The following is a 25612-nucleotide window of genomic DNA, read 5'->3' as shown; positions in this document are numbered from 1 at the left end:
TGGGGGGGGGGGGGGGGGGGGGGGGGTTGGGGAGCATCAGCTTGTAAATACAAATGGCATTTTCCTATTGTAAGAGATGTTCTTGATTACGCAAACTGAATGGTATAGATAAGTGTTGGAACACAACTTTTCCTTGTTAAATGTTGATTGAAAGCCACAGATACCTGTCAAATCCTCATTATCTCGCACTATTTTCAACTTTGGTATTTCAACTCAATTCTTCCCAGTGCACAAACCCAGTGCATAAACTATGGTTGAATATGTCTGGCGCCGAAGATTTTGAAAGTCCCGATGTCAAAAAATTCAGAACAGATTCGGCTACAAGACTAAATTCCCAAAATACAAAGTCTATGAACATTACCTTGATGTATTAAATGTACATAATAATAAAATGTGGAAAAGGGTGAAAAATTAGGCGTATTTCTTGCGTGGTCTTTTTATTTTCCTTACAAATTGTGTTTTTTTTTTTTTTTTTTTTTTCCAAACAACATGGCTGGGAGAACTTGGTGTGGATATTCTAAGACTCCTTTTCAAAACCTCATAAAACTTTTACACATCTTTATGAATTACTTTGAAAAATACACAGCCGCTAGTTGCCTTCTAGACAGCAACCACCACTGACAAGGAATGATTAAATGTTGATCAAAAGTTGATCTACGTGTTTATGTGCTTGTGTAATCAGGTGTTTTTTTTTTTTTACTGCTTGTGACTTTTGCAATATTGTTCCCAGTTTAAGAGACATGCTGTCACCCTCTTCCTCCGGGATCTGTCTTCTCAGCGAGCCTGCAGAAGAAGAAGAAGAAAAATATGAAAGATTTCAGTGGTGTTTTTTTTTTAGGTGGCAGAGTTGGTTTTTACCCAATAATCTTAGCATATTACTCCATCAGTGCTATTTAGAACTCACTTGCAGTTCCTCCAGGGAGGAAATGCAACTCAGCCATTTTAACCACATCTTTTAAAAGTGAACCCCTTAACAATGAACATCGATTATGCAATATGTCCTTGTGAAACACATGGGCTATATTGCAAAAGTGTGCATCATTCATTTCACCTCCAAGGTTGTTTCATCCTTTCACAGCGGGTAAGAAGGGAGACGGAGGACTGTTTGCTTGCTTCTCTGTAGCATCTGACAGGATGAGAGCACATGCCAATATATTTGCATCTACTACATCTACTACATTTTATGTGCACTATTTCACAGATCTGTGCCTTCATAGACACGGTTATGGTGTGTCTAAATTGTAAACACAAGGAAATGCCCTCACCTCATATGATGTAATATAACTTTCTGTAGTTCTTCCTTATGTGGTCTGTGAGTACCGTAATTCTCGCACTATAAGGTGCCTGACTATAAGCCGCCATCCATCAAATTTGACACGAAAACAGCATTTGTTCATAGATAAGCCACACTGGACTATAAGCGGCAGCTGTACACACTGTATTATGGGATATTTACACCAAAAGATTAAGCGGTAACACTTTTTTTGACAGCAGAATCATACGACTGTTATAAGACCAAAAGAACCACCATGAAGCTTTGAACCTTTAAGCTTTAAGAAGCTTCATTTGGCCATCACTGCTCCCTTGGGGGAGACAGTCAACCTTTGCTGCCACTTGCTGTCAACACTGTTGTTGTCCAACATGCCTCCAAGCATGCATTGCAGCGTTACAGATGTAAATAACAATCTAAATTCATGTTCTGTGCAAATTATTTCTTCAGTTACTGTTCCAGTTGTTTCATTAATTGCTAGTTATGGTATTAGGTAACACTTTAATTGACAGTGGCAACATAAGAGTGTCATTAGACACTCATAATTATGATACGACACTAAGACTGTCGCGATATGCAATAAGTCAAATTATCGCACGGTAAATAATTTTTAAAATTTTTATTTATTTTTTCGATTTATTGCTGGTTGCTTGCTACATATGTGCTGCATGCACTCGGCACACATGCGTGTTAATTACATATGGGACTCTAGTAGCTTTCACAGATGTTTATTGGCCATCAACACGCCGTGGAACTAAAGTTCAGACATGGGGATGGTGTGGCTCAGTGGTAGAGTAGTTGTCCCCCCAACCCAGAGGTTGTGGGATCGATTCTCTGCTGAGTCCCTGATGAACTTGCCTAAGTATCTTTGAGCAAGATACTGAACCCCACATTGCTCCTGGTGCTGCGTCACCAGTAGGAAGATGGCGATGTCGTGTAAAGCGCTTTGAGTGCCTTGAAGGGTGGAAAAGCGCTATACAAGTATAACACCATTTACATACTGTACAAAATAAGGAAACACTTCTATATTAAACATTGTAAAACATTGCTACATTGAGGCTAATGGAAAAAAGACAATGTTCTAACCACTTAAGTCTTTTATAAAACATTGACAGTCTTCTCCACAACGCAAAATTGCGGTTAAAAGGTGACACATCAAACATGAAAACTCGCTAGATTAAAGAATTTGCAACCGATGCGAACAAAAGAATTTTTTAAAAAATCGATTACTGAAACAACATGCATGACGAAAGAGAAGTGCATTTTGTTTTTATTTCTTTTTACAGAGTGTAAAGCTTACGGTTAGTGGCTTAGCAAACGTACTTCCGGTGAACATTTCAAAATAAAGGTTTGTCATTTTTATTTATGTCGTTGTGATTTCTGGATGCAATCGCATATACTTCAGACTACACCAAGAATAAATTTAAAATGACACCCATTATGAAAAATCTGATTGGCAATGATAATATGATGTAATAAATGATAATAATTTAGCTTCAATTTTGTTGCATGCGCACCTTGCAGGACAAGATGATAGTCATTTTGGATGAAATTAACACTTTTAATGGGCTCTAATATGCAAACAACAAACAATGACAGATGGTTTCTCACCTATTCTATATTCTGCACCTAACTAGCTTTAAAATTACTCATCATGCATTGTTTTTTTTTCATATTTATACATTTTAATATAGTTTGTTTTATCTAAGAATAACAACTTATTGCAATTCAATAGGTTATTATTAGGATTTATTGTCACTATATTTGTGGTTAAATAACAAAATAGGAAATATCATATATCGCAATAATTTATGAGACAATACATCACCTACTAAAATTTGTTATCGCGACAGACCTACATGACACTGTCATGAGCATTAATGATTGCTTATAACAGATGTCATTTAGTGTTATCCGGCAAATCATCTCACTTTTGAATGGATGCAAAAGATCTGAGCTGCACATAAATGGAGTTAGTGACATAATTTGCCGGATGACTAGGCCTGTCGCGATCACAAATTTTAGTGTACGATAATTTATTTAATAAATTATTGCGATATGCGATATTATTGCACCCCCTCAATAAAAAAAAAAAAAAGTTTTAAAAATGTACAATAACACTGTGAGAATACAGTATATATTAATAGATCATGTACACCCATTTAAACGCAATAAATGTTTACTCTTAAATTCAAAAATACTTTTTAGGAAATCACAACTAAAAACAATAGACCATGCCTCCTTTAAGTAAAAGACAACAATATTAATACTGCACAGAAACACAGAAGAAATAAAATGTGTTTTTTTTAACAAAAATAAAATTCCACTTCATAATTCAAGCATCTAGGCAAATGAAAACGTTTCCCCTCATAGCTTCTGCTATGGCGTTCCATGTGGTACCTCTAAATACGGAGTTAATTCGTTCCAGAAGCTTGTTTGTAAGTCGAAATGGTCGTATGTCAAGCAGGATTTTCCCATAAGAATACATTATAATTCCAATAATTCGTTCCACAGCCCAAAAACCCACACTACATCCTAAATATGTACTGCTGTTACTATTGCAAATAGCAATTACAAAGAGAAAAACAAATAAAATATGAATAAAAATCAGAATAACAATAATATAATAATAGCAATAATAACAATAATACAGTACAGTACCTGTAATAATGTAACAAATCGGCTTCTAATGTGGCGGACTTTTTTTGCTGTACCTGAACGCACCGCGGGGCTGACGATGAGCAGGAGAGCACTATTTTACTTTCTGTTTCGATCCTGGCGTCAACAGCAGTGGACACTCGGTGAGTTGATGGAATAAATGATTTGAAACCTGACGAAGCTGGCGATTTCTTAGGCGATGATATCACAATAAGAACTGTCACCTTAACTTATAAAGACTGGCGAACGGAGGACCGACGGCAGAGATCGACATTCTACAGCCCTATTGTCGACCCAGTTCATGGATGCACACACCATGCTTATATTTTGCTATCATTCACATCTTCATTTCAATGGTAAGCGTCACCTTTTCTTTTTTCCCCCACCTGCACTAAACCTAAACTGCACTAAACTAAAAACAGAACTAAAATGCATTTTGCCTAGTTGGTAACAAGGAAGCCGAACTTTTAACAGCACGTCAGCCGCACGCGCGCACGCAGGTGCACGCGAGGCGATAAATCGCAGCGGAAAAATTATCGCCTTCATTTTTATTTACCGTGCGATAAATGGAATTATTGCATATAGCGACAGGCTTACGGATGACATTTAAGGACATTTCTGTCATAAGCATTCAGTAATGCCCATGATAGTGTCATAATTAAATGGTCTTTTGACAGTCTTATGACGCCGCTGTCAAATAAAGTGTTACTTATTTACCCAAATTAATCAACAGATAAGCCGTACTGAACTATAAGCCGCAGCATTCAAAATGAAGGAAAACAGTAGAGGCTTTTTGTCCGAAAATGTTTTTCCATTTTTGTTACGGTTTGTTGTTCACAGAATTTTTAGGGGGGCGGGGGTATGCCATTCATTTTGGAGTAACACAGTAATCCTAAATACACGTGTTAAAAAAAAGTGAAAAAAGTAAAGTGCTGCACTAGCTGGATGCACTGTATGCATCTCAGGGCAGGTACTTGCATAAGGTACGATGCAATGTCACTCCATGACCAATTTCAAAACCTACTATTTGCAGAATGATTTAACTTGCAAATGTACTTGCAATCAAATATAAAAATTACACAAATAACACACTTCAACCTGGGCACATTCCCATTTTGACCCATCTTATTCATGAAAGCGTTTAAAATATTCGAAAGGGACTTTAGTACACATGTTCACTCCTAAATTCAGAATATGCATTATTTCTTGTACCTCCTTAGCTTTCTCCTCCTCCTCTTCCACCCGTTCTTGCAGAGAACTGCACGCTTGCTGCAGAGAGGACACCTGCTCTTCTGTGTTCTCCAGCGCACTGACCACAGCCCTTAGGTTTTCCTGGAAATACAGTAAATCCCTTACAGAACAATGCTTCTCCTCCCTGCTCCTTTAGTCTCTTCAAACATACAATATGCAGTTAATTAAATTGTACAGTGAAATTGATCAATTTCTGTGAGGGGTCATCGTATTAGCAGAAAACTGCTTTGATAAAAAAAAGTCTCACCTCCAGGGAATTCAGAGTTTGCTTTCCATCCACAGACTTTTTGCTCTCCTGCCTGTGGCGCTGTGATGATTCCCTTAATTCTTCAGATTTCTGCTCTGGAACTTGAAGCCTTGCACAACAAGTTAGGAACCTAACAGAGAATTTGACTTAAGACCTGACCTTACTATGACTGTTTCCAAAGTAAATTTTACCTGTTTTTCAGAGTATTTAGATGTTCCTGGCTCTCCTTATCTTTCTGTCTCAAAGCAAGAGTTGTCCTGAGAAGATAGTACTTATTAAAGGGTAAAATATTTCATTTTCTTATTTAGGGTGTCTAAAAAGTTTTAATTCATTAATTCATTTTGCATGCTGCTTATTCTCTAAAAATTTGCGATACATTGGAAAAAATATACTCCCGTATTTGTACAGCTGGGCGATTCTCATGAAGTTAACATCAACTACTAGTATGTTTTTGAAGATTTTAGAGTAATAGTAATGAAAACCTGAAATAGTCCATTTTTATTTGAAAAATGGTCGTCTTTTATGCGGCCTAGTCCGTGATTTGTTACCAAAATAGTATTTTGTATGTTTTTTTTTAACTGATTTTAGAGTCGTGAATTCATTACTGTAATGCGTCAGATGAAAGTTTTACTGCATACAAGCAGGCAGGAGTGTCTCAAGAGTGATTTGGTCGAGGATTCAAGGGAATAATGATATATAATAGCACCATTCATGCACTTTTAAATGTGAAAAAAATGAAATGAATGGAAAAAAAGCAAACTTTAGCTTGAAATATTTACGTAAAATGAATGATAACTCCCTGTTTTTTTGCTTTTGACCAAAAATCTAGACTATTTTACGTTTATATTTATAGAAATTCTGGGATTCACGCATTTATTTACAAGAATTTTCAACTCAAAAAGCTCTTTGTTTCGTGATGGCCGCCATTTTGGATTTTGTATCCATACACAATGGCGTAACTTTACATTCAAATAATCCGGAAATTTTGGGCACACTGCCCATTTTGGGGCTTTTACAGGTTTTATTTTATGTATCATTTCCCTCTAAAAATGACGAGGACCAGCTAGCCGACAAGAAGTGCTGAGGCAATAGTGACATCGGAATTCACCCTAAATAAGTTGTATATAGAAAAATGCAAAATTTTCTTTTGTTGAGTAAAATTAAGATGATTCTGCATGTTTTCCTCAAGTATTATATGTTTTCGAAGTGAAAATTGATTTATTAGCTGTTGAAAACTTATGTCAAAATTACACTAAATTAAAAAAAAGTTGCTATTTCTGACAAAAACTTACATCTGTTCAGTATTGCTATTGATCCTTAAAATATAGGTGATTATCTCTGCATTTGGTGATTTTTGCTCATCTGGCGTAAAATCTGAGATATTTATAGCCATTTTGATTTTTGTTATGCTTATATAAATTAATCGGGCTTTTACTAGGGACCGACTTTGAATTTTTTATGCCACCGCTCATGGAGATATATGTCTAAGGGATGTGCCTGAGCTTTAGGTTTTAGGTTGCTAGCGGCTTTGGTTTTGAAAATATTTGAACTCTAAGTTTTTGAAAATAGGCCCTCTACGCAGCGGCCCCGCGCCCCGTTAACTGATAGTGAAGTCTATGACAGCATCATATATACAGTGCCTTGCAAAAGTATTCGGCCCCCTTGAACCTTGCAACCTTTTGCCACATTTCAGGCTTCAAACATAAAGATATAAAATTTTAATTTTTTGTCAAGAATCAACAACAAGTGGGACACAATCGTGAAGTGGAACAAAATTTATTGGATAATTTAAACTTTTTTAACAAATAAAAAACTGAAAAGTGGGGCGTGCAATATTATTCGGCCCCCTTGCGTTAATACTTTGTAGCGCCACCTTATGCTCCAATTACAGCTGCAAGTCGCTTGGGGTATGTTTCTATCAGTTTTGCACATCAAGAGACTGACATTCTTGCCCATTCTTCCTTGCAAAACAGCTCGAGCTCAGTGAGGTTGGATGGAGAGTGTTTGTGAACAGCAGTCTTCAGCTCTTTCCACAGATTCTCGATTGGATTCAGGTCTGGACTTTGACTTGGCCATTCTAACACCTGGATACGTTTATTTTTTAACCATTCCATTGTAGATTTGGCTTTATGTTTTGGATCATTGTCCTGTTGGAAGATAAATCTCCGTCCCAGTCTCAGGTCTTGTGCAGATACCAACAGGTTTTCTTCCAGAATGTTCCTGTATTTGGCTGCATCCATCTTCCCGTCAATTTTAACCATCTTCCCTGTCCCTGCTGAAGAAAAGCAGGCCCAAACCATGATGCTGCCACCACCATGTTTGACAGTGGGGATGGTGTGTTCAGGGTGATGAGCTGTGTTGCTTTTACGCCAAACATATCGTTTTGCATCGTGGCCAAAAAGTTCAATTTTGGTTTCATCTGACCAGAGCACCTTCTTCCACATGTTTGGTGTGTCTCCCAGGTGGCTTGTGGCAAACTTTAAACGGGACTTTTTATGGATATCTTTGAGAAATGGCTTTCTTCTTGCCACTCTTCCATAAAGGCCAGATTTGTGCAGTGTACGACTGATTGTTGTCCTATGGACAGACTCTCCCACCTCAGCTGTAGATCTCTGCAGTTCATCCAGAGTGATCATGGGCCTCTTGGCTGCATCTCTGATCAGTTTTCTCCTTGTTTGAGAAGAAAGTTTGGAAGGACGGCCGGGTCTTGGTAGATTTGCAGTGGTCTGATGCTCCTTCCATTTCAATATGATGGCTTGCACAGTGCTCCTTGAGATGTTTAAAGCGTGGGAAATTTTTTTATCCAAATCCGGCTTTAAACTTCTCCACAACAGTATCTCGGACCTGCCTGGTGTGTTCCTTGGTTTTTATAATGCTCTCTGCACTTTAAACAGAACCCTGAGACTATCACAGAGCAGGTGCATTTATACGGAGACTTGATTACACACAGGTGGATTCTATTTATCATCATCGGTCATTTAGGACAACATTGGATCATTCAGAGATCCTCACTGAACTTCTGGAGTGAGTTTCCTGCACTGAAAGTAAAGGGGCCGAATAATATTGCACGCCCCACTTTTCAGTTTTTTATTTGTTAAAAAAGTTTAAATTATCCAATAAATGTTGTTCCACTTCACGATTGTGTCCCACTTGTTGTTGATTCTTGACAAAAAAATTAAATTTCATATCTTTATGTTTGAAGCCTGAAATGTGGCGAAAGGTTGCAAGATTCAAGGGGGCCGAATACTTTTGCAAGGCACTGTATTCATTTAATTTCATTTTAAAAAACAATGTTGAAAACGTTTATGGTTTAAAGTAAAAAGTTTATAGCTTTCTTACTTTGTATAAAAAATATTTAAGGAAAATCTAGAGTCCTAGCATGCAGGTCTCATTACAGTGTTCATGGTCCTGTTATAATCACAGTATTTTAAAAAATAAAGTTATTCTGACCCATAATGGACGACAAAAAAGGGAAGACAAAATATGGCTACGAGGTAAGATTGATTGCTTTTGATATTGTTTATAATTACGTTTATTTTGATTAAGTTTGCTTACTTCCCCACCATATTGATTTTTTTTATATAATAATGTTACATGTTTTTAGATATTTTACTGTAAATAAAATAATTAGGATCTTAAACTGTCAATGAAGAAAAAAATCAGAGTCATCATTTTGCTATTTTAAGCTTGTTTTGGTAAATGTTCATTACCATAATGCATAGCTTTCATGAGAATCACCCAGCTAGAGATAGAGTTGTAACGGAATTGGTGATATCTTAAAACAGCGCAGGAGGTTAAGACAAAAAAAAAAATCAAGTCGGGCAAGATCAAGACTATATTTATCAATCCAATCATCTAGAAACTATAATGTGATGGAGCTCCATTGGGCAGCAGTCAACTAAAAGTAAGGCATGAAAAACCTCTTTTCCAACATGTGAATATTCAATTAACTGATTCATCCAGAGATAATTAAACATTATTCCAATAACATCTATGTTCCATTTTTATTCCCACATTTGATTACAACAATTCACCTGCTTTCAGAGTCAACTCTTAACATGATCCCAGTCAGTGATCCTTTGTTTTGGCGGAATTTTACCGTATCCAAAATGCATGTGTTAAAAAACTGGAAACTTAAAAACAGACCAAAACCTACATTAATGCTATATCGAGCATATTCTCCACTGCATTGACGGAGGAGCTCCTGATCTGCGTGAGGTTCTTTGAACCTTTGCCTTTTCGTGGAATTTCAGAAGCTGTGCATGAAGATGGAAGACAGAGACATGACAAACTCATAGGATGCAATGTCAATACTTTGTGACATACTTTAATCATAGACTTCATAATATACAGTATATGGCGGAAAACACTCAATTGGGCCAAATTTCAAAATTGTCCTATATGCATGTGTGATATATCATAGGAAAGCTTAAAATCTCAATTTTCTGGGGGAAGAAACATTTTGAACTGGAGGGCATTTATTTATTTATTTTTTTTTAAACAGCAAAACCCTAAGTGGAGTTGAGAGCATGAGAGAGCATAAATAAAGACGCCATGATTTTAATGAGATATTATCGCATACTTACCTACTTTCGATCCAAAAACTCCATGTAGCATGTATCACCGAGTGTCAAGAGTGACAGACACTGCTGTGAACGGCCACAGCCGGATTTTATGGGTGAAACATGGTCATATAACAAGGGTCGCGATGCAGAAATCGCAGACATCAAGGAGTGGTCTAGATTTTTTTCCCCCATACATTTACCCTTTTAAACGTTTTTTTTTTTGTTTTTGTTTTTTTGTTGTTGTTTTTTTTGTTTAGATCGATTATTTATCATCTAAAATATCGGGGAAAATGCGACAGTAACAAAAAAGATACAGTTAAGCGATAGTTATGAGGGAGATAACGGAGACTTGTTTACAGACACTATTTTTTTCATTTATTATTTCAAGGATTCCCGACCAAGTATTGAGTGCATGGCTGATATAATTAATTGAAGGTTGACTTTTTTTGTATTAAAAAACACTTTTTTGAATTGGTCACATGAAATATGCTAGTTTTTTGAGATAGGGATTTTTGGTTTTTCTTGACTTTTTTTTGCCAAAATCATCAATATTAAAACAATAAAAGGCTTGAACTACTTTAGCTGTGTGTAATGAATCTAAAATATATGAAAGTCTAATGTTTATTATTACATTACAGAAAATAATGAATTTATCACAATACACAATTTTTTTAGAAGGACTAGTATATATATATATATATATATATATATATATATATATATATATATATATATATATATATATATATATATATATATATATATATATGTATGTATATACACACACACACACACACACAGTGGGTCAAATAAGTATTTAGTCAACAACCCATTGTACCAAAGTTCTCCTACTTGAAAAGATTAGAGAGGCCTGTAAATGTCAACATGGGTAAACCTCAACCATGAGAGACAGAATGTGGGGGAAAAAATTACATTGTTTGATTTTTAAAGAATTTATTTCCAAATTAGAGTGGAAAATAAGTATTTGGTCACCTACAAACAAGCAGGATTTCTGGCTGTCAAAGAGGTCTAACTTCTTCTAACGAGGTCTAACGATGCTCCACTCGTTACCTGTATTAATGGCACCTGTTTTAACTCACTATCGGTATAAAAGACACCTGTCCACAACCTCAGTCAGTTACACTCCAAACTCCACTATGGCCAAGACCAAAGAGCTGTTGAAGGACACCAGAGACAAAATTGTAGACCTGCACCAGCCTGGGAAGACTGAATCTGCAATAGGTAAAACGCTTGGTGTAAAGAACTCAACTGTGGGAGCAATTATTAGAAAATGGAAGATATACAAGACCACTGATAATCTCCCTCGATCTGGGGCTCCATGAAAGATCTCACCCCATGGCGTCAAAATGATAACAAGAACGATGAGCAAAAGTCCCAGAACCACACGGGGGGACCTAGACAATGACCTACAGAAAGATGGGACCACAGTAACAAAGGCTACTATCAGTAACAGAATGCGCCGCCAGGGACCCAAATCCTGCACTGCCAGACGTGTCCCCCTGCTGAAGAAAGTTCACGTCCAGGCACGTCTGCGGTTCGCTAGAGATCATTTCGATGATCCAGAAGAGGACTGGGAGAATGCGTTATGGTCAGATGAAATCAAAATAGAACTTTTTGGAAGAAACACAGGTTCTCGTGTTTGGAGGAAAAAAGAATACTTAATTGCATCTGAAGAACACTATATCCACTGTTAAGCATGGGGGTGGAAACATCATGCTTTGGGGCCGTTTTTCTGCAAAGGGACCAGGACGACTAATCTGTGTAAAGGAAAGAATGAATGGGGCCATGTATCGAGAGATTTTGAGTGAAAATCTCCTTCCATCAGCAAGGGCATTGAAGATGAGACGTGGCTGGGTCTTTCAGCATGACAGTGATCCCAAACACACAGCCAGGCACAAAGGAGTGGCTTCGTAAGAAGCATTTCAAGGTCCTGGAGTGGCCTAGCCAGTCTCCACATCTCAACCCCATAGCTGTGGAAGGAGTTGAAAGTTGTTGCCCAACGACAGCCCCAAAACATCACTGCTCTACAAGAGATCTGCATAGAGGAATGGGCCAAAAAAACAGCAACAGTGTGTGAAAAGCTTGTGAAGAGTTATAAAAAATGTTTGGCCTCCATTATTGCCAACAAAGGGTACATAGCGTGGTATTGAGATGAACTTTTGGTATTGACCAAATACTTATTTTCCACCATGATTTGCAAATAAATTCTTTAACAAACAAACAATGTGATTTTTTGTTTTTTTCCCCACATTCTGTCTCTCATGGTTGAGGTTTACCCATGTTGACAATTACAGGCCTCTCTAATATTTTCAAGTGGGAGAACTTGCACAATTACTGGTTGATTAAATACTTATTTGCCCTACTGTGTATAGATCAAGACCGTCGAGGGGGTGGGGGTGGGTAACCGGGTATGTTGTCCCAGGCCTCAGGACCATAGGGGCCCCCTAAATGACCCTTACTTTATTTTACTTTACTTTCACATATTTCTTTTTTATTTAAATCATTGTCTGATTAAATATGATGTTCTACTTGATATATACTTAAAAACTAACATATTAAACGCCTACAAGCCTTCAGTAAAATTAAAATAATAAAATACTACCTATGCTCCACCATATCACAGGGCAGGCTTAACAACCTAGTCATTGTTACCAAACTGCACTTTATGGTAAGTTACGGTGCTCTCAACTCCGCACCGTAGTGTGGAGTGGACCGGCGATTTACTTGGCACGTTCGTCATCAGTTCGTCCGGGTCTTCCTTCAGGAAGGTGGCGATGTGCATAAATATGCAGAGACACGTAGAATGGCTTTTTGCCGGGACTTTTATTGACGATGGGGGACTCACAGTCACTCAACTCAACGCTATCGCACAACAACTCTCAACAACTTCTATCTCACCCACTTACGCTCGCCCATCTCTTCGTCTGTGCCAAATTGGTAAGGCCGGACATACTGGAGGGGACAGCACCCCTTGGGGATGCCGGTAACACCATGCTTTCCTTTGATCGTGACCTTGCTCAAAAACTGGATTCCACTAATGTTATAAATGACTTTGCTGTCAAAGAATCTAGGCGCATCACTGTTTGAGGGCTTGATAACCCCAGGGATGTGGAGGGGGCACGCACAGGATGTTTAGTTAACTGTTTTGTTGCTTAGCAGGCAGGCATAGTACTCTCAGTAGTATTGTACTGTAGTCTACATGGGACAATAGATGGAAATTGTTTGTTTATATTGTGTCCCATCACATTACGGTCTGTTAAATTTAACTGTCCATCTCAAATTAAATAATGTGAAAATTTACACTGTTATTGCTCTCAAAGCGTTAAAAGTACTGCATGTGTTATCGTGACAAGCCGGTGGCAGGGGTGGGGTGGGTGGGGGGCCTATAATGGTCTCTTGTCCCCGGCCCCCTGCAAGTCTGTTGACAGCCCTGATATACATTATGAAGTCTATGCTGTAATTAAACCACTCTGTAAATAATAATTCCCATACAATGTTAAACAATGAAATCAGAATAAAATTCGCTTCTCTATCATTTAGCAGTGAGCAGAACTCCTTACAGTACAGTACCGACACCAAGTCAGTTCATACTGTTTGTGTGAAGTCTGCCCGATCATTTGAGGTTGACCAATGCATCGAAAACAAGCATGTGCTTCTGACCTATTCTCTTCTTTGGAGATTTCTGGCGTTTGATCTCGCCATTATTGCCGTCAGCCCGTGGCAAACCCTAAGGGAAAACGCAAAAAAAGCGTGTTTGAATAGCAGTACCTGATTAAACATGAGGGCCACTATTATTTTACCAGATGATCGCTTGCTGGAAGAATCTTCTTTTTCGACTTGATTTTTGGACGGGGAACTTTTGAGGATTCCCGATTAGAACCACGAACAGGCTTCATTTCTATCAGAATGTATAGAATTCGGAATAAGTCTTCGAAGTTCAATGATAACTTTAAAAAATCGTATGATTACAACTTTTGACATACACGCCGCCGTTTTTAACTGACACCATTTCCGCGCCTGTTTTCTGGATCTACAAACACAAATGCAGAAATTGGAGCGACCCCATATTTTGTCTTCTAAGGTACAATTTACCTTTGACAGCACGGCTGTATGCCTGTATTCAAACTATATGTACACAAAACAAGCCACTCTCTTTAATTTGTCTTAAATTTGAACAAACATTTTAAAAAGTTGAGATAGCCTTCTCGAGTTTTCTTGAGTCCTACAGTCGTGTAACTACCTGTAAGTCGTCGCTGAGGGAAAATATAACACCAGGGGTAGATTTGTCGGAGAAAGCTAAATGAAGTTGCGTGGTAGTTATTACAGTTTATAAAACACGGCAGAATATTCATATAGTTAAATTGAATTGTATTCATTCCTCTTTCGTGCTACCTTTCCTTATTTTTCAGATTTTCAGTGAAATTACACATTTTCTACCACAGACACGAATAGTAGACCAAATACGTCAGCGTACTGGAGCAGCCCTGCTGAGGGCTTGTGTAGCAGCCATATTGGGTGGGGCAAAGTTCCCTTCAAGCATTGTCATTACTTCTGGCTGTTCTGTAGCAAACATAGGAATGGAACTATTTTGAAGAATCACAAAAGTGCACAAAATACTGCGATGTTCCAGTTGACATTGCTGTATTTCGTTCGCTTTTGAACAGTTCAACGTGCACCTTTGTAGTGTCACACCTTTTCGTTTCGCATGACTGCAGTTAATGCAATGCGCCAGCAGATGACCCCCACGTTCTTAAAGAATGAGGCTTCGAGTAATAAACCAATTTTCAACACAATTAAATGGGCCAAAAGGTTTCAAAGATCCATGCCGCCCGGTTTGGGCAGCACTAGTGCCAGGGGGTTTAAATCTACATATGTTCTATTTACAGATTTAATCTGTTAACATGCTTGCGTGTCAATAAGTAAATATCCATTACACATTAACATGTTTTTATTGATCATATGAAATGAAAAGAATTTGACAGAATTAGACAACTTTTTAATGATTTACACACACACAAAAAAAAAACATGAACACAAAATGGGAAAGGCATGTCCATTCCAGGAAGCCAAAGGCATTTTTTGAAGTTTCTTCTTAAAGTTTCTTCAAATTGCAGTGAAGTTCATCTAGTAATGTTACTGTTGATCTCTGTCATTGGGTCTTTTACACCCTCCCTGGGTTGTAAAATTTCCCTGTGAAGCGTCCATGATTCTTCAGGTCAAACGGGCTGAGCACCTTCCTGATACCAAGCATGTTTCCTTCAACAATCCTCTTGAAGGTCCATGGGTTCTGGTTGTTCGCCTCCATATCAGCTTGAGTCTTTTGGAAGACTTCTAAGCTCTCTCTACTCATCACCTGCAGGACGTAAATTGACGTAGTTATTAGTTCATCTAGCTTAGTTTAGAGCTCCGATCACATCCCTTAATTGAAAATAAGTTCAAGTTCCTTAACAATCCACAAACAATCAAACAACTATTTCCACCGGGGCTGTTGAGTGCTTTGTTTGCAATAATACCTTAGCAGGGAAGGGAAGTTTCTTTGCTACTTCAATCAATATATGCTCGACTTCTCCAAGCTCCACCTTTCCTCCCACTTCCACAATGAGGCGGCCAAAGCGGACAGGTGTCACGTAGTGGTCGATGGCTCCTTTGCCTCCACCCATGCGTTGACCGAGCCCTTTTCGCGTGATTGGCTTGTATGGGGCATTGATGCGCCAGCGAGCAAACGTGGTACGGGAATCCATCTTGCGGCTGATGGTTAGACGTATCATCTCCAAGTGGCCCCATTTAAGGTAGCCCCCTCCCATTGCCTTAGCATCAGAAAGAGAATGGAGTGAAAAGGTCGACACTGATAATTAAGTAATGAATTGAATGGAAGCCAGTACGATACAGTACAGTACAATATATGGCCTTACCACAATTGCATACTGTCCAGACGTGAAGGTATTTGCTGCCTTAGCCGGCCCTTGAATATCCCACAGTTTCTTCATCTCCTTTCTAGCTTTTTTAAAATTGGGCACCTTGTTCAGAAACTTCAGTTTGGGTTTCTCTGGCAGCACCACATCTTTAAAGGAAAAAACAAGGTGAAGGCGCTGTCACATTGCAATTAGACAACTAGTTCCAGACAAGACTTGCTACATGTTGAGTACCGTAATTTTCAGACTATAAGGCACACCTGACTATAAGCCGCCAGGCCCGCCACCCAACAAATTTGACACAAAAATTTCATTTGTTCATAGAAAACAGCTGCGGCTTACTGGACTGTCTCAGGAAATTAGAATACACAATATTCTAATTTTTTGAGACAGTCCTGTGTATATATACAGGACTGTCCTGTGTTTTTGAGACAGTCCTGTGTATATATACAGGACTGTCCTGTGTATATATACAGGACTGTCTCAAAAAATTAGAATATTGTGTATTCTAATTTCCTGAGACAGTCCAGTAAGCCGCAGCTGTCCTAACTGTATTGTGGGATATTTACACCAAAATATATTAACCGGTAACACTTTATTTGACAGTGGCGTCATAAGACTGTCATAAGACCGTCATAATTATGACATGACACTGTCATAAGTATGAATGAATGCTTACGGCAGATGTCATTTAGTGTCACTCGGCCAATTATCTCACTTTTGAATGGATGTAAAAGATCCGAGCTGGACATAAATGGAGTAAGTAACAAAACTTACCAGATAACTCTTAATGACACCTGTCATAAGCAGGGCTGTCATCAGACTTGCAGGGGCCCGGGGACAACAGACCGTTATAGGGCTCCTTACCCCATCCCACTCCAGCCACCGGCTTGTCACGACAACATACGCAGTACTTTCAACACTTTGCAAGCAAGGACAGTATAAATTTTCAAATTATTTGAGATGGACAGTTAAATTTAACAGACCGTAATGGGATGTGACACAATATAAACAAACAATTTCCATCTATTGTCCCATGTAGGCTACAATGCAATACAACTGAGAGTGCTATGCCTGCCTGCTAAGCAACAAAACGTTATATAGCTTTTGCTATAATACACAGTGGGTTGTAAACCCAAAATAAATCCAGCCGCCAGACCCGAGTCTGTTCAGCCTGGCGCACTTGCTCCCCACAGACTAACATATAGCCCTGATCTCCCATCACCTTCTCTCTCCACGGTTCAACGCGAGCAGCATGTCTTGTCATACAGCAGCTCAATAGGCTACAAGCGGCCGGTGACAGACTTGAATCAGGCTTTGTACACGGTGATCGCGAATGTAAACGTTCAGCGTTAGTGGCTGTTGTTCACTTACCAACATCACCGTCCACAGCGAACTCTAGCCCTAATTCTCTGGCTTCTTGTCCCCCTTTTAAAAACGTAATCATTTTTTCTCATTCACCTCTATGATCTTCATCTCTTTTTGGTTTTTCTTTTCTTTTCAACGCACCTGATTTATGACGACTCGCCATGTTTAGAGTTTTATAACAATGACAGATTTTAATTTCCCGCTACAGGGAACGTACGTAGTGTAGCCGTGTGTGTGCCAGAGCGGTGTCAAACCATTCTCTATTAAAACAGAGTGGGTGGGGAGGGCGTTGTGAAAAAAAACTAAAAAAAAATATTTATTTGAAATATTTAATATGTTAAAGTTTTTAAGTATGTATCGAGTAGAACATAATGTTCAATCAGACAATGATTTAAATATAAAAGAAATATGTGAATGTAAAGTAAAATAAATTAAGGGTCATTCAGGGGGCCGGGATAACATACCCGGTCCCCCCCCCCGCCGACGGACAAGCATTCATTAATCCTCATGACAGTGTCATGCAATAACAATGACGGTCTTATGACAGTCTTATAATGCCAATGTCAAATAAATTGTTACCTATTAACCCAAATAAATCAACAAATAAGCCGCACAGGACTATAAACTGGAGGATTCAAAACGGGGGGGGGGGGGGGGGGGGGGTTGCGGCTTATAGCCAGAAAATTACTGTATATATGAAACTAGGGATGTTAAAAAAAAAAAAAAAAGAATAGTTACCACTGTAGTCAGGGGGGATTTCTAATGTCTTCAATCCAGCTGTGAGAACTCTGAAGTGGCTGTGCAGAAGACCTGAATACATACATTGGCAAAAAATTAATTCTGAATTCTGCCACAACATAAATCAATAAAAACAAAAATTTCCTAAATAAGTTTTTTTTGTTTTGTTTTGTTTTACGGCTGTGTAGATTCTCATTTATTTAGGTAATAGAGACAAAAAGATTGGAGCCAGATAGAATAATGTTCTCATGAGGCTTTTGGATCTGTCGTGGTGAAATACGAGCTGAAAAAAACAAACGTAATTAAACAGAATACTGGTTCTTTCATGCGAAATTAGAGGTAAACAGCCCATTATGATACAAAAACTTACCGTGCTGCTGACCATGAGCGCCGAGTGCAGCCACGCTACCAACAACAGTTTTGATGAGAGAGATCATCATGTAAAAAATTCTGACACAGGCACAACAACGATTACAACATTTCGGTTTAGTGTCACTGTAATAACATCTTAAATGACTTTTAATTATTTTGAGCGCTGCAAAGCACAAGGTCGCAATCCTGGGTAATTTACGTGGCTTCCGTTTTTCTTCCCATGGACGTTGCTGCTTTTGGTTTACTACCGCCATCTGTCGAGTAGGAGTGTGCTGATAAACCCAAAAAAAGCTACTGTGCGGTCTTTTTGTTGTTGTTGTTGCATTAAACCTGCAATAAAGCCTGATGTGCAAAAGGCCCCATTTTATGAAGTTATTACTTTATTTATACGTTGATGGACATTGGCCCATGAGCCAGTTAATGAGAATGTTATTTCATCCTTATGAATCTTGCTCAGGGGTGAAAGTGGTTAAAATTTCTTGCCGGAACTCCATGACGTGAAGGTCGCCACGGAGCAAGAAATTTTATTTATGTATTTCTTTATTTATTTATTTTTATTTTTATTTGGGGGGGGGGGTGTCAAAACTACTGAAATGCAACTGTTTTGGTCAGTTATTTCCAACAAATACAAAAACTGATTTTCATTCAAAATTGTATTTTTGCAATGATTTGCAAAAGTTAAAAAAAACAGCTATAACCCCAACCTCCATCTCCTAATTTTTATTTTCCATCATATACTCACGTACTAAATGCCAAATCTCAATTTTAACTACTGAACATCATAGGATGTATATTAAAATTGAAGATAATGTAAACATTTACTTTTTGTTGTTTTTTAATAATAAGGATATAAGTAACCTACATTAAGAAAAATAAGTACAAATGACTTGTATTATGCAGAGTGAAATGGAATATATTTTGAAGATCGCGCAAACATTGACTTTTTTTAATCATAAGGAAATGAATAACTAGCCTAACATAAATGAACATATATAAGTCCAAAGTGCACATTGACAGCTAGGATGTTCTGAACCTCCCCATCAGAGCAAATAAAACTAAATATGATAAATAGGCCTCCTCAACTCTTTCCTTGCTCTTAAAGATTTGATCCATCTTCTGTTGCATTGCCCCCCCCCCCTTTTTTTTTTTTTTTTGCTGTTTCAGAAAACATGCACATTTGAACCAATCAGAGCTAACTATTTCTGGTGATCACATGTCAGTATGTCAGCCAATTGAACGGATAAATGAGTCCAGGCGTTTTGTTTTGTTGCATGCATTCACACATTGACGAGACTCGTCATTGTCAGACTCCGATAACTGCAGCAGCTGGGGAAACCTCCATGCCGTCCGTGGAATAAAATAAATAATATCGGTGGAAACGGATTACGCTACACAAGCACTTTAGTATGCTTGTTGTTAACACTTGTGTATGTAAATCTGATGTTGGTAGATTGTTTTCTTCTTGGAGATGAAATGCATGTGTGGCAGCTTTGTATTTTTTTTTTATTTTTTTTTACATAGCGTTTTGACAGTTGCCGTCATACTTTCGGAATCAAAGCATCTTATATCGGAACTGCGTTCCGGCCCTGAATCTTAAACCGGAACTGCGTTCCTGACCATTCCGGCCCACTTTCACCCCTGATCTTGCTTTAGTACACTGATATATTCCTCTAAAGTGTACCATGATTAAAAGTAATATCCCAAGTTAGGCCTTATGGTTAGTTTCCTTAACTAGAGGCAGTGAGTACTGGACTTGTGCCAAAGGTTACTACTACAATAACTACCTGTTCCCTTGGTAAATTCCTCTTTGCAGAAACATTTACATGATTCTATGCTACTGTGACTGTATAAGGCAAATACAAAAACAAATGTCTTTAATCTGCATGTATGGAGGTAGTGCTACAGTATTTGAGTTGATACAAAATATCATAGAAAACTTTATTTCAACAAAAAAACATTATTGGTTTAACACACATTTAGTGTGTAACTTGTTTTCCATAGGAAACATAACAACACACATGATAAAATATAGAGAGAGAGTTTCTAACATCCGGTTCCATCGAGCTGAGTGAAAATACTCATAAAGGCGTTCTATTGAAGCATAATTCACTCCATCAAGCTGCCCACAAAGGTTGAGAAAGTCTAGTTGTCTTGATTCAACCTTTGTTGAGTACCATAATGTGAATGACCAAGAGTCAAAAGAAGACACTTGCACAAGCACAATTTTGCTGAACAGAAATCACAATAGTCAACATGTCATACACAACATAATTGTAGTTCTTAAATCCCATGATATAGAAGGTCATATTTCGGGATGTTTTTAGGGTCGATGGGACTCTGGACAATCATTTTCCCCCGCATGGCGCCTCTGTATATGACCTCAATAAGATCCATGAAATCCTGCTTGGTTTTGAAGCTGCCAACAAACTTGGTGTGATCTGGTGAGCTGAAGCAAAGAAAATTACAATTTTGTAGCATGTCACCTTTTTTCTATAATAACTATAATGCTGAGGAAACAATTCACTGGGCATTAATGTTTTTGCCATGATGTGAATACAACTGCATACAATTACAATGGATAAATTTCATGGTTCATAAAGCTGGATAACTTTGAAAGTGGGTGACCAGACCCATGAAGGAAATGGAGAAAAAAAACTTATATCCAACTTCTGTAAGAATCCTGATAGTAAATCATGCTTTGCGAACATGTTTTTAAAGGGAGCCACGAATAGAGAGACTTGTAGTTCTTGAAAGATAAACATTATTATGAGTTAAAATAATTTGATATTAAAACTAGGGCTGTCAAAATTATCGTGTGAACAGGCGGTAATTATTTTTTTTAAATCACGAGAAATCGAGTACTGTCTTGATATGCTTCGTGCAACTAATGGTACCCATGTAGAAGTGTATTGAAAGAGGTAAAAAAAAAAAAAAAAAACTTCAATAAACGCTGAATACAATCGAACAAATCTGAATAAAATATCTAATCGATTGCATTTTCAATAAATTCTTTAAATGGTAAAGAGACTTTATTGACACCTTGTATATATTTTGTTTTAATGTAGTTTCTGTAGGAGGACAAACATGACACATTCTTCTAATTCATTCATATTGAAATGAAGTTAAACTTGAGGCAGAATCGTACGACAGAGCAGTCACGTGCTGCGTCATTCCCTACGGGATATACTGCAATGAAACTGAACATTTAATCATTATGTATTAGTAGCCAACACATTTCGATAGTAGGCTAATATAGCTAAAATAGATACATACTGCATGTGTTGCCTTCATTATACGGCCTATAAAATGCTTTTAATACTTTGCGGTAGCAGACATATATGTTTTTTGTATTTTTTGTTCAAAATGGCTCTTTCAACATTTTGGGTTGCCGATCCCTGGTCTAGGGAGTGACAAACTAAGTCATCACTCCGAGCGTCCATTGCGCACTTAAGACATGGCGCCCTCCGTAGGTCAAAACATGTACTAAATATTATCGATTTTTAAATCAATGGCAATATTTTATGTGTTTCTAATTACATATTTTAGTAAAAGAGAACAATTGTGACTTATTAGAGCCTACAAGTCTTTAAGTCAGAGGTTCCCTTTAAAAATTACCCCCAAAACGGTCTTACCCATAGTCCACTTTCATGTGTTGACCATTGAAAAAGAACACAGTTGACGGGATGTAACTGATGTCAAAGTATCTGGTGTAAATAGGAGCTTTATCCACATCAATGATGTAGATAGACGCCATATTACTCAAGTCGTGTGCAGTTTTTGAGAGCTGAGAAAAGAACACAAACAGCAATTAAACATCAAATAGTAATTGTTTTGAGGTAAATACAAAGAACTCACAATTTCATCTATTTGAAGACAGACAGAGTCTTCATCCCTCCCAAACCTTAAAACAACCACCTTTTCTGCCACTCTCTTGATTACGTCGTCTATTTCTTTTTTACAGCTCAATTTTGGCAAAAATAAACTCATTTTCAGAATCGGCGAGTGTTTATCCAACGGAGGAAGTCGTCACTAGAGTTAGTGTAACACCGTGAGTGTACCGTGGGGAAAATAACAATCATTGACGTTTGGTGTCAAAAAATATATATTGTTTGTCTTAAATCTTTTTTTAATCATTATTCTTTCTTCAAAATAAATTAAAAATAATAAAACACTAGTATTAATTATTTTCTTGGTGGATTACACGAAAAATACAAATAAATATAACAAAATTGGCGCTACTTTGTTTAAGTACAACATATTATAATGTAGCACAGCAAACCAACGCGACCTCCACACGACTACAGTGTGGACCACAGGAACGCAAAATTTTCAATCCATTTATATTAATCGCAATAGCGCGATGAGACGTTGTTCTCTAATGACTTGCTGAAAAGCTCCAAATCTTGTGTCGGTAACGTTTTCTGTTCCTGTTGTTTCTGTCACCTGCACATCCGCATCATACCATTTGTGTTGACATGTTGCGACGAATTTTTACTGCGCGACGTTTTCATGAACTATGGAAACGCGGAACTTTGGCGTTAAACCCTGTCAACAAAATCCAAGTAATCGGAGTTTCGCCAACTATTCTTCCCTGTCACCCAAGTTGTCCCATCCGGACTGGGATTCCACTTCTACAGGAGAATGTTGACTTGGACAAATGGAAATCCATACTGAGGTCCCAGTCTTCCACGCAAGATGATGCTGAGGACCAGGAAGTAAGTGATGAGGACGAAATCCCAGAAGGGCATTTACTTAACAATCTGGTGGCAGCTCAGGAGCTGGTTGCAATGTGGCGGCTGGCAGGGAAAATGGTACCTAAAGAGATGTCTGATGAAGAGTTACAGAGCTTTGCAGACATCACCACTAAGTCTGCTAGAAAAAAGTACCTGAAATACCTGGCCATAAGAGAAGGCCATAAGCGAGTGCGTAAGGAGAAGCAACAGCAAAAGAAAGCAGCACGGGAAGCGTTACTGGAGCAAACCAGAGATCCAGATTCAGAGGGGGAACCTAAAGAATACAGAAACACATTCACATATTCGTCCTGGTATCGCAGTCTTAACAAACTGCTGGGCTGGAGGACTATCCAGGCCATGTTGTTTGACCAGCCTCTGGTTTTTGACATGAGCTATGAATCCAACATGTCCAGACAGGAGATTAAAAACACTGTAACCCAGCTTTTGGAGGTAGAAGGATGGAACAGACGTGCCAAGGAGCCTTACCATCTCCATTTTTGTAACCTTCAACAAGATGGAGCTTACATGAAGGAGTTACTCAAGCGCTATGGTGCCGAAACCTGGAACAACTTGCTTATCACCAATACAGAGAGACATGCAGTTGACATGTTTTCTCGTGACCACCTTGTTTACCTCACTGCAGACTCCCCCAATGTTCTCCGCACCTTCGACCCATCAAAGATCTACATCATCGGCGCGCTCGTGGACCGGTCCATTCTGTCCGGTTTGTCACTGGCCAATGCCAAGCGTCTAAAGTTGGCTACAGCCCGTTTACCACTCAATGAGTTCCTCCACTGGGAATTGGGAGCCAAAACTCTGACCCTGGACCAGATGATGCGGATAATGCTAAGTTTAAAAGAAACTGGGAAATGGGAGGAGGCTTTGGAATTTGTGCCAAAGAGGAAACATGATGGCTTTCACCAGAAGCAGCAAATCAACAACCGCAGACTAGAACAGAATGGGGACCAATTTTTGAAACCTACAGCCACACAAAGTAAAAAGACTGTTACCTACAAGTCAAAACGAGAGTCTGGGCTTACTGATGTGGTCAAAATGTCTGGACGACCTCAGAACAGAGAGACCAAACCAGCTGCAACCAGAGTGCGGACATCTCTTAAGAGCAGCCTGGAAGGAAGACATGAGAGCAAAAGTAGGATGTGGTGGGAAGATTAGGGACATGATCAAATGGACAAATTGTCTCACATCTACATTTGCAAGAATGTCATTAAAGTGAACAAAATCATGGATACACTGTAGTTCTGGGGTATTCCGGTTTCTTTTCTGTAAAGAATCTTCTCAACAGACGGTTTGTACAGAAGAACTTTGGTCTTTATTAAAATACACCCCACCCAAAAAAAAAAAACATAACCGCGTCCAGTCTTTTGACCCCCGCTCAGACACACAAAACACAACAAGATAAATACAAGTTTAAGTGTCCTACACATAACAGTAGGTCATTAGATATACTGTAATTTTCAAACTATAGGCAGCGAATTTTTCCCCCCACCCTTTGAGACCTGCGGCTTATAGCCCAGTACACCTTATTTGTGGATTTTTACAGGCTAATGAGCTGCACGTCATTTGCTTTAAATAGCCCATAATACAAAGTGGAAATTTGCATTTTTTTAGTCCAATGCAGTTTAAATATGAACAAATGTAAAACTTGGAGGTTGCGTCTTACAGTTAAAAAAGAACTTTCTGAAATGGCAGCAAAAATATTTTTAACTGCTGTGAGTAAACATTTTTCAGTATCCAAAAATAATTCCAAAACATGATCACAAATGTTCACAGATTATCCCTGATCAGGATCAATACACCTATCATAAATAATTCAAAGATCATGAATTGGGACACGAGGGTTTTTTTCATCCAAAGACAAAATCAAATCTTGAATTAAAAAAAAAAAAAAAAAAACATCAAATTCTCACAGAAGTCCTGTGATGAGAGGAGGATGGTCAAAAACATACAATTTCTCCCATTCCTGCAGCACTCAATATAGAAAATGTACCAATGTGATTGAAGACAAAGTATCAATACAGAGCTTGACAGGCAATTATTTAAAAGCAGACATTTTGATACTATAAATAATTGGCTAAAAATATTAATTGTATCATTTTTTGGGGTGGGGGACTAAAGGATGTAGCAGGCCACTGTCAAAATACTATATGGTCTTTTAGAATGCATGGTGATGTGCTGTCCCAGATTGAAATGATGACACTCATCTACAGCACGAGGATGTCTCCGGAGCAGCGTTCACAGCAGTTGAAAGTGATGTTCTCATAGCGAGTGTATGGGTGGAACCTGCCAATGCTCTTATTGCTCAGAAAGTTTGAAGGGGATGAGTCATTAAGTGAAGAATCTGCCTTGTTTTCTGTGCAGGAGATGGGATCTAAAATTTTCAAAACCTAAAACACACCATAGGGTTTCATTAAAAACATTTTCATTCGAAACTGATGAAATATTTTTGAAAATGACAC

General features: G+C 38.2%; 5 protein-coding genes across 8 annotated transcripts in view; 1 reads left to right on the top strand and 4 right to left on the bottom strand.

Moving 5' to 3' along the window:
- Window positions 1-56: 56 nt before the first annotated feature.
- Window positions 57-14042, bottom strand: cenpq (centromere protein Q). 2 transcript variants are annotated; one of them, XM_057831325.1, is made up of 9 exons: window positions 13996-14042; window positions 13813-13910; window positions 13673-13739; window positions 9583-9682; window positions 5618-5683; window positions 5427-5556; window positions 5141-5260; window positions 1052-1126; window positions 57-783 (listed from the first exon to the last, which is right to left on the bottom strand). In XM_057831325.1, the coding sequence occupies exons 2-8, from the start codon at window positions 13906-13908 to the stop codon at window positions 1073-1075; spliced, it is 633 nt and encodes a 210-aa protein (XP_057687308.1). In that variant the 5' UTR covers window positions 13909-13910; window positions 13996-14042; the 3' UTR covers window positions 57-783; window positions 1052-1072. The 2 variants fall into 2 exon arrangements, with proteins under 2 accessions (XP_057687308.1, XP_057687299.1); XM_057831316.1 differs by having other exon boundaries at window positions 13813-14042.
- Window positions 14043-14968: 926 nt separating this feature from the next.
- On the bottom strand, window positions 14969-18637 carry mrpl16 (mitochondrial ribosomal protein L16). The gene is made up of 5 exons (XM_057831304.1): window positions 18401-18637; window positions 18031-18102; window positions 15925-16073; window positions 15526-15819; window positions 14969-15365 (listed from the first exon to the last, which is right to left on the bottom strand). The coding sequence occupies exons 1-5, from the start codon at window positions 18468-18470 to the stop codon at window positions 15174-15176; spliced, it is 777 nt and encodes a 258-aa protein (XP_057687287.1). The 5' UTR covers window positions 18471-18637; the 3' UTR covers window positions 14969-15173.
- Window positions 18638-19859: 1222 nt separating this feature from the next.
- txnl4b (thioredoxin-like 4B) lies at window positions 19860-22451 on the bottom strand. Its single transcript, XM_057831337.1, has 3 exons — window positions 22258-22451; window positions 22035-22186; window positions 19860-20848 (listed from the first exon to the last, which is right to left on the bottom strand). The coding sequence occupies exons 1-3, from the start codon at window positions 22387-22389 to the stop codon at window positions 20683-20685; spliced, it is 450 nt and encodes a 149-aa protein (XP_057687320.1). The 5' UTR covers window positions 22390-22451; the 3' UTR covers window positions 19860-20682.
- A 217-nt stretch (window positions 22452-22668) lies between these two features.
- trmt10c (tRNA methyltransferase 10C, mitochondrial RNase P subunit) lies at window positions 22669-24743 on the top strand. Its single transcript, XM_057831230.1, has one exon. It carries the CDS (start codon window positions 22878-22880, stop codon window positions 24306-24308), a length of 1431 nt encoding a protein of 476 aa, XP_057687213.1. The 5' UTR covers window positions 22669-22877; the 3' UTR covers window positions 24309-24743.
- Window positions 24323-25612, bottom strand: part of blzf1 (basic leucine zipper nuclear factor 1) — an 8310-nt gene continuing 7020 nt past the window's right edge. For all 3 annotated transcript variants that reach the window (XM_057831253.1, XM_057831259.1, XM_057831243.1), the window contains exon 7: window positions 24323-25540. In XM_057831253.1, coding sequence (XP_057687236.1) covers window positions 25358-25540 — 183 coding nt within the window. In that variant the 3' untranslated portion in view covers window positions 24323-25357. The remainder of the gene's footprint in view (window positions 25541-25612) is intronic.

The sequence above is a fragment of the Corythoichthys intestinalis genome, chromosome 1 (assembly GCF_030265065.1).
Source record: "Corythoichthys intestinalis isolate RoL2023-P3 chromosome 1, ASM3026506v1, whole genome shotgun sequence".
Lineage (NCBI taxonomy): Eukaryota > Metazoa > Chordata > Actinopteri > Syngnathiformes > Syngnathidae > Corythoichthys > Corythoichthys intestinalis.
Note: the sequence above shows the minus strand (reverse complement) of the source record. Positions and strands in the feature narration are given on the sequence as shown.